This window comes from Oncorhynchus tshawytscha, unplaced genomic scaffold (genome assembly GCF_018296145.1).
Source record: "Oncorhynchus tshawytscha isolate Ot180627B unplaced genomic scaffold, Otsh_v2.0 Un_contig_785_pilon_pilon, whole genome shotgun sequence".
Classification (NCBI taxonomy): domain Eukaryota; kingdom Metazoa; phylum Chordata; class Actinopteri; order Salmoniformes; family Salmonidae; genus Oncorhynchus; species Oncorhynchus tshawytscha.
This window is the reverse complement of record NW_024609721.1, coordinates 67,833-77,500: the sequence shown is the minus strand read 5'-3', so window position 1 is coordinate 77,500 and position 9,668 is coordinate 67,833. Positions and strand designations below refer to the sequence as shown.

At 49.2% G+C, this 9,668-nt stretch overlaps 1 protein-coding gene across 1 annotated transcript in view; it reads right to left on the bottom strand.

Moving 5' to 3' along the window:
- LOC112235554 (vasoactive intestinal polypeptide receptor-like) overlaps positions 1-9,668 on the bottom strand; it is a gene marked incomplete at its 5' end in the record, with an annotated part of 42,979 nt that overhangs the window by 308 nt on the left and 33,003 nt on the right. The window contains one exon of the mRNA XM_042317252.1: positions 7,876-7,917. Within this exon, the coding sequence (XP_042173186.1) occupies positions 7,876-7,917 (42 nt within the window). The remainder of the gene's footprint in view (positions 1-7,875; positions 7,918-9,668) is intronic.

Genomic DNA, 9,668 nt, shown 5'->3' with positions numbered 1-9,668 from the left:
GGAGGAGGGTAGGGGGAGGAGGGGGAGGGAGGGGAGGGGAGAGAGAGGAAAGGGGAGGGAGGGGAGAGGCGGGGAGGGGGAGAGAGGAGGGAGAGGGGAGGAGGGCGAGGGGAGAGAGTAGGGAGAGGAGGGAGAGGGGAGAGGAGGGGGAAAGAGGGGGAGAGAGGAGGAGGAGGGGTGGAGATAAGAGATCACTGTCAGTTATATTTATTAAGTATCTTATGATAAACTGTAGACCTCAATACTTACCTAGAGAGTTTTCATCTGCATTTTTCGTAGCTGTCTATATACCACCACAAACCGATGCTGACACTGAACTCAATGAGTTGTATACGGCCATAAGCAAAGAGGAAAATTCTCATCCAAAGGCAACTCGCACTCCACTTGGCAAATCTGACCATAACTCTATCCTCCTTATTCCTGCTTACAAGCTCAAATTAAAGCCAGAAGCACCAGTGAAGCACTCTGTCAATAAGTAAGTTGTCAGACAAAGCAGATGCTAAGCTACAAGCCGGTTTTCCTAGCACAGACTGGAAAATGTTCCGTGATTCTTCCGATGGCATTGAGGAGTACAGCACATCAGTCACTGGCGTCATTAATAAGTGCATCGATGACGTCGTCCCTGACCGAGTCTGTAACACCATGTTTCAAGCAGACCACCATAGTCCCTGTCCCCAAAAACCCTTGGGGCGGCAGGATAGCCTAGAAGGTTGCAAACCCTCGTTCTGCCCCCTTGTGTACTTCCGGCGCCGACAGAGATGGCCGCCTCGCTTCGCGTTCCTAGGAAACTATGCAGTTTTTTGTTTTTTTACGTGTTATTTCTTACACTAGTACCCCAGGTCATCTTAGGTTTCATTACATACAGCCGAGAAGAACTACTGAATATAAGATCAGCGTCAACTCACCATCAGTACGACCAAGAATATGTTTTTCGCGATGCGGATCCTGTGTTCTGCCTTACAACCAGTGTAACGGAGTGGATTACATGCAGCGACCCAAAAAAACGACTCAGAAAAAGAGGGAAACGAAGCGGTCTTCTGGTCAGACTCCGTAGACGGGCACATCGTGCACCACTCCCTAGCATTCTTCTTGCCAACGTCCAGTCTCTTGACAACAAGGTTGATGAAATCCGAGCAAGGGTAGCATTCCAGAGGGACATCAGAGACTGTAACGTTCTTTGCTTCACGGAAACATGGCTAACTGGAGAGACGCAATCCGAAGCGTTGCAGCCAGCGGGTTTCTCCACGCATCGCGCCGACAGAAACGAACATCTTTCTGGTAAGAAGAGGGGCGGGGCGTATGCCTTATGGCCAACGTGACATGGTGTGATGAAAGAAACATACAGGAACTCAAATCCTTCTGTTCACCTGATTTAGAATTCCTCACAATCAAATGTAGACCGCATTATCTACCAAGAGAATTCTCTTCGATTATAATCACAGCCGTATATATCCCCCCCCAAGCAGACACATCGATGGCTCTGAATGAACTTTATTTAACTCTCTGCAAACTGGAAACGATTTATCCGGAGGCTGCATTCATTGTAGCTGGGGATTTTAACAAGGCTAATCTGAAAACAAGACTCCCTAAATTTTATCAGCATATCGATTGCGCAACCAGGGGTGGAAAGACCCTGGATCATTGTTACTCTAACTTCCGCGATGCATATAAGGCCCTGCCCCGCCCCCCTTTCGGAAAAGCTGACCACGACTCCATTTTGTTGATCCCTGCCTACAGACAGAAACTAAAACAAGAAGCTCCCACGCTGAGGTCTGTCCAACGCTGGTCCGACCAAGCTGACTCCACACTCCAAGACTGCTTCCATCACGTGGACTGGGAGATGTTTTGTATTGCGTCAGACAACAACATTGACGAATACGCTGATTCGGTGTGCGAGTTCATTAGAACGTGCGTTGAAGATGTCGTTCCCATAGCAACGATTAAAACATTCCCTAACCAGAAACCGTGGATTGATGGCAGCATTCGTGTGGAACTGAAGGCGCGAACCACTGCTTTTAATCAGGGCAAGGTGTCTGGTAACATGACTGAATACAAACAGTGCAGCTATTCCCTCCGCAAGGCTATCAAACAAGCTAAGCGCCTGTACAGAGACAAAGTAGAATCTCAATTTAACGGCTCAGACACAAGAGGCATGTGGCAGGGTCTACAGTCAATCACGGACTACAGGAAGAAACCCAGCCCAGTCACGGACCAGGATGTCTTGCTCCCAGGCAGACTAAATAACTTTTTTGCCCGTTTTGAGGACAATACAGTGCCACTGACACGGCCTGCAACGAAAACATGCAGTCTCTCCTTCACTGCAGCCGAAGTGAGTAAGACATTTAAACGTGTTAACCCTCGCAAGGCTGCAGGCCCAGACGGCATCCCCAGCCGCGCCCTCAGAGCATGCGCAGACCAGCTGGCCGGTGTGTTTACGGACATATTCAACCAATCCCTATACCAGTCTGCTGTTCCCACATGCTTCAAGAGGGCCACCATTGTTCCTGTTCCCAAGAAAGCTAAGGTAACTGAGCTAAACGACTACCGCCCCGTAGCACTCACATCCGTCATCATGAAGTGCTTTGAGAGACTAGTCAAGGACCATATCACCTCCACCCTACCTGACACCCTTGACCCACTCCAATTTGCTTACCGCCCAAATAGGTCCACAGACGATGCAATCTCAACCACACTGCACACTGCCCTAACCCATCTGGACAAGAGGAATACCTATGTGAGAATGCTGTTCATCGACTACAGCTCGGCATTCAACACCATAGTACCCTCCAAGCTCGTCATCAAGCTCGAGACCCTGGGTCTCGACCCCGCCCTGTGCAACTGGGTACTGGACTTCCTGACGGGCCGCCCCCAGGTGGTGAGGGTAGGCAACAACATCTCCTCCCCGCTGATCCTCAACACTGGGGCCCCACAAGGGTGCGTTCTGAGCCCTCTCCTGTACTCCCTGTTCACCCACGACTGCGTGGCCACGCACGCCTCCAACTCAATTATCAAGTTTGCGGACGACACAACAGTGGTAGGCTTGATTACCAACAACGACGAGACGGCCTACAGGGAGGAGGTGAGGGCCCTCGGAGTGTGGTGTCAGGAAAATAACCTCACACTCAACGTCAACAAAACTAAGGAGATGATTGTGGACTTCAGGAAACAGCAGAGGGAACACCCCCCCATCCACATCGATGGGACAGTAGTGGAGAGGGTAGCAAGTTTTAAGTTCCTCTGCATACACATCACAGACAAACTGAATTGGTCCACTCACACAGACAGCATCGTGAGGAAGGCGCAGCAGCGCCTCTTCAACCTCAGGAGGCTGAAGAAATTCGGCTTGTCACCAAAAGCACTCACAAACTTCTACAGATGCACAATCGAGAGCATCCTGGCGGGCTGTATCACCGCCTGGTATGGCAACTGCACCGCCCTCAACCGTAAGGCTCTCCAGAGGGTAGTGAGGTCTGCACAACGCATCACCGGGGCAAACTACCTGCCCTCCAGGACACCTACACCACCCGATGCTACAGGAAGGCCATAAAGATCATCAAGGACATCAACCACCCGAGCCACTGCCTGTTCACCCCGCTGTCATCCAGAAGGCGAGGTCAGTACAGGTGCATCAAAGCTGGGACCGAGAGACTGAAAAACAGCTTCTATCTCAAGGCCATCAGACTGTTAAACAGCCACCACTAACATTGAGTGGCTACTGCCAACACACTGTCAATGACACTGACTCTACTCCAGCCACTTTAATCATGGGAATTGATGGGAAATGATGTAAATATATCACTAGCCACTTTAAACAATGCTACCTTATATATTGTTACTTACCCTACATTATTCATCTCATATGCATACGTAGATACTGTACTCTCTATATCATCGACTGCATCCTTATGTAATACATGTATCACTAGCCACTTTAACTATGCCACTTGGTTTACATACTTATCTCATATGTATATACTGTACTCGATATCATCTACTGTATCTTGCCTATGCTGCTCTGTACCATCACTCATTCATATATCCTTATGTACATATTCTTTATCCCCTTACACTGTGTATAAGACAGTAGTTTTTTTGGAATTGTTAGTTAGATTACTTGTTCGTTATTACTGCATTGTCGGAACTAGAAGCACAAGCATTTCGCTACACTCGCATTAACATCTGCTAACCATGTGTATGTGACAAATAAAATTTGATTTGATTTGATTTGAACAGGCAGTTAACCTGCTGTTCCCAGGCCGTCATTGAAAATAAGAATTAGTTCTTAACTGACTTGCCTGGTTAAATAAAGGTAAAATAAAATGACTACAAACCCGTAGCACTCACGTCCGTAGCCATGAAGTGCTTTGAAAGGCTGGTAATATCTCACATTAACACCATTATCCCAGAAACCCTAGACCCACTCCAATTCACATACTGCCCTGACAGATCCACAGATGTTGCCATCTCTATTGCACTCCACACTGCCCTTTCCCATCTGGACAAAAGGAACAACTATGTGAGAATGCTATTCATTGATTACAGCTCAGCGTTCAAAACCATAGTGTCCTCAAAGCTCATCACTAAGCTATGGACCCTCATGAATGCATAGCCAAGTTTGCTGATGACACAACAGTGGTCATCAACAACGATGAGACAGCCTATAGGAAGGAGGTCAGAGACTTGGCTGTGTGGTGCCAGGACAACAACCTCTCCCTCAACGTGATCAATACAAAGGAGGTGATTGTGGACTACATGGAAAAGGAGGACCGAGCACGCCCCCATTCTCATCGACGAGGCTGCAGTGGAGCAGGTTGAGAGCTTCAAGTTCCTTGGTAACCACATCACCAACAAACTGACATGGTCCAAGCACACCAATACAGTCATTAAGAGGGTATGACAAAGCCTATTCCCCCGCAGCAGACTGAAAATATTTGACATGGGTCCTCAGATCCTCAAAAGGTTCTACAGCTGCACCATCGAGAGCATCCTGACTGGTTGCATCACTGCCTGGAATGGCAACTGCTCGGCCTCCGACCACAAGGTACTACAGAGGGTAGTGCGTACGGCCCAGTATATCACTTGGGCCAAGTTTCCTGCCATCCAGGACCTCTATACCAGACAGTGTCAGGAAGGTCTTAAAAATTGTCCTAGTCATAGACTAGTCATAGACCCTAGTCATAGACTGTTCACTCTGCTACCGCACGGCAAACAGTGCCGGAGTGCCAAGTCTTGGTCCAAAAGGCTTCTTAACAGCTTCTACCCCCAAGCTATAGAACTCCTGAACAGCTAATTAGACCCCTCTAGGGGCAGTATTGTCATTTTTGGAGAAAAAAAAACGTTCCCGTTTTAAACAGGATATTTTGTCAGGAAAAGATGTCCCAGGTCTACACTGGGCTATTGTCTCTAATCTGTCCCAGGTCTACACTGGGCTATTATCTCTAATCTGTCCCAGGTTTACACTGGGCTATTGTCTCTAATCTGTCCCAAACAACACCAAAGAGGAAGAGACGGCAGAGGAAGAGACGGCAGAGGAAGAGACGGCAGAGGAAGAGACGGCAGAGGAAGAGACGGCAGAGGAAGAGACCCCTATGTTGGTGTGTATGTATGTGCGTAGGTTAGGATGATATAAAAGGAATGTATTTGTGTAAACTGCAGAGCTCTCGCAAATAAATTGGGATCTGATTAATTGTGAGATAGGAATTCTGTCTGTTTTATTTCAGACCAGAACTTTATAACCTCTGGGTGTCAGACAGATAAAGATAATTGGAATTTAAGAACATTGATTACAAAATTACTTAACAACAACACCAAAGAGGACGAGACCGCAGAGGACGAGACCGCAGAGGACGAGACCGCAGAGGGATAGACGAAAGAGGAATGAGACCGCAGAGGATGAGACCGCAGAGGGATAGACAGAAAAGATAATTGGACGAGACAGCAGAGGACGAACAACCGCAGAGGACGAGACCGCAGAGGACGAGACCGCAGAGGACGAGACCGCAGAGGACGAGACCGCAGAGGAGAGACCGCAGAGGAGGAGACCGCAGAGGAGAGACCGCAGAGGAGGAGACAGCAGAGGACGAGACCGCAGAGGGGGCGACCGCAGAGGGGGAGACCGCAGAGGGGGAGACCGCAGAGGGGAGACCGCAGAGGAGGAGACCGCAGAGGGAGAGACCGCAGAGGGGAGACCGCAGAGGGGGAGACCGCAGAGGGGGAGACCGCAGAGGGATAGACGGGAGAAGAGGACGAGACCGCAGAGGACGAGACCGCAGAGGACGAGACCGCAGAGGAGGAGACCGCAGAGGGGAGACCGCAGAGGGGGAGACCGCAGAGGGATAGACGAAAGAGGACGAGACCGCAGAGGACGAGACCGCAGAGGACGAGACCGCAGAGGACGAGACCGCAGAGGACGAGACCGCAGAGGGAAAGACTGCAGAGGAGGAGACCGCAGAGGGATAGACGAAAGAGGACGAGACCGCAGAGGACGAGACCGCAGAGGACGAGACCGCAGAGGACGAGACCGCAGCGGAGGAGACCGCAGAGGAGGAGACCGCAGAGGAGGAGACCGCAGAGGAGGAGACCGCAGAGGAGGAGACCGCAGAGGGATAGACGAAGAGGACGAGACAGCAGAGGAATAGACGAAAGTGGGGAGACCGCAGTGGACGAGACCGCAGAGGACGAGACCGCAGAGGACGAGACCGCAGAGGACGAGACCGCAGAGGACGAGACCGCAGAGGACGAGACCGCAGAGGACGAGACCGCAGAGGACGAGACCGCAGAGGACGAGACCGCAGAGGACGAGACCGCAGAGGAGGACGAGACCGCAGAGGACGAGACCGCAGAGGACGAGACCGCAGAGGACGAGACCGCAGAGGGGGAGACCGCAGAGGGGGAGACTGCAGAGGAGGAGACCGCAGAGGGATAGACGAAAGAGGACGAGACCGCAGAGGGATAGACGAAAGAGGACGAGACCGCAGAGGACGAGACCGCAGAGGACGAGACCGCAGCGGGGGAGACCACAGAGGAGGAGACCGCAGAGGAGACCGCAGAGGAGGAGACCGCAGAGGAGAGACCGCAGAGGGAGAGACCGCAGAGGGAGAGACCGCAGAGGGAGAGACAGCAGAGGAGGAGACCGCAGAGGAGGAGACCGCAGAGGAGGAGGCCGCAGAGGAGGAGACCGCAGAGGAGGAGACCGCAGAGGAGGAGACCGCAGAGGGATCGACCGCAGAGGACGAGACCGCAGAGGACAAGACCACAGAGGGAGAGACCGCAGAGCAATATGAGATGGGAGTTCCATGTAATGATGGCTCTATATAATACTGTACACTTTCTTGAATTTGTTCTGGATTTGTGGACTGTGAAAAGACCCCTGGTGGCATGTCTGGTGGGGTAAGTGTGTGTGTCAGAGCTGTATATAAGTTGACTATGCAAACAATTTGGGATTTAACATAGTAATGTGTCTTATAAAAATAAGAAGTGATGCAGTCAGTCTCTCCTCAACTCTGAGCCAAGAGAGACTGGCAGCATAGTATTTATATCAGCCCTCTGATTACAATGAAGAGCAGAATGTGTTGCTCTGTTTTGGGCCAGCTGCAGCTTAACTAGGTCTTTCCTTGCAGCACTCAACCGCAAAACAGGACAATAATGCATAGAAATAGAATGAATATAACTGACAGATCTTTGACTTCCGTTCTATTTCTATGCATTCAATCCAATAGGCGAAATCCAGATAGATCACTTTTGAAAAACTGGGCCTTAAACACACTGCCCCCCTAACCCTAATCCTGCTTCATGTAAACTCAGGGTGTCAACTCTGTGTTAAGCAGGTGCAGTGTGTTTATAACAGTAGTGTGTGAACGTCAGGGTGGCTCTTACCTCTCCGTTTAAGAAGCAGTAGAGAACAGCAACCGCAAATCCCTGGGGAAAGGAAGAACAGAAAGAGCATTAGCTGTCTGTTATAGTCACCCTAACCCTGGGGAGAGCAGAGTCTGTTACATGAACCCAGTGTACTCTGTTATTCTGTTGTTCATAACAATACAAGGCAGGTAGCCTAGTGGTTAAGAGGTTGGGCCAGTAACCTAAAGGTTGCTGGTTCGTATCCCAGAGCCGACTAGGTGAGAAATCTGTCGATGTGCCGTTGAGCAAAGCCATTAACCCTAATCGCGCCTCTAAATCACTCTGGAGAAGAGCATCTGCTAAATGACTGAAATGTAATGCATCAAGGCGATTCTATGGAATACATGATTGAGCCTATATTAAAGTACTGAGTACAGAGCTACTGCTGGCATGAATACATAGCATTGGTTCATTTACAGAACAGGATTACATGTCTGTGGCCTAGAGGGAAAACTGAGAGAAGCGAGGGATGCCAGACAAGGAAGTCATATTGACAAGATAAGAGGAACAAGCTGGAGGAGGTTTCTCAGCTAAAGTCAAGCTGCTACAATGCTGCCAGGTCTGGCTGCTCCCTCTCTCTCCCCATTATACAGATAGACCAGACCAAACAGGAACAATGGGTCTGAATTACCAGTCCATTGTGCCTGGAGTCCTGCCATAGTGTTTAAAACAGGAACAATGGGTCTGAATTACCAGTCCATTGTGCCTGGAGTCCTGCCATAGTGTTTAAAACAGGAACAATGGGTCTGAATTACCAGTCCATTGTGCCTGGAGTCCTGCCATAGCGTTTAAAAAGCATCCCTCCCATGAGTGTGATGGCTGCCGAGAGTAACTAATCACAGAACCTGAATGAACTGTCTCTGACTGTTAATCTCTGACTGTAAAGTCTCACTGTTAAACTGAGTCCCAAAAGCCCCCTATACTACACCTATACTACACCTATACTACACCTATACTGCACCGATACTACACCTATACTACACCTATACTACACCTATACTGCACCTATACTACACCTATACTGCACCTATACTACACCTATACTACACCTATACTACACCTATACTACACCTATACTGCACCTATACTACACCTATACTACACCTATACTACACCTATACTACACCTATACTGCACCGATACTACACCTATACTACACCTATACTACACCTATACTGCACCGATACTACACCTATACTACACCTATACTACACCCATACTGCACCGATACTACACCTATACTACACCTATACTACACCTATACTACACCTATACTGCACCGATACTACACCTATACTGCACCGATACTACACCGATACTACACCTATACTACACCTATACTACACCTATACTACACCTATACTACACCTATACTGCACCTATACTACACCTATACTGCACCGATACTACACCTATACTACACCTATACTACACCTATACTGCACCGATACTACACCTATACTACACCTATACTACACCGATACTACACCTATACTACACCTATACTGCACCGATACTACACCTATACTACACCTATACTACACCTATACTGCACCGATACTACACCTATACTACACCTATACTGCACCGATACTACACCTATACTACACCTATACTGCACCGATACTACACCTATACTGCACCTATACTGCACCGATACTACACCTATACTGCACCGATACTACACCTATACTGCACCGATACAACACCTATACTACACCTATACTGCACCGATACTACACCTATACTACACCTATACTGCACCGATACTA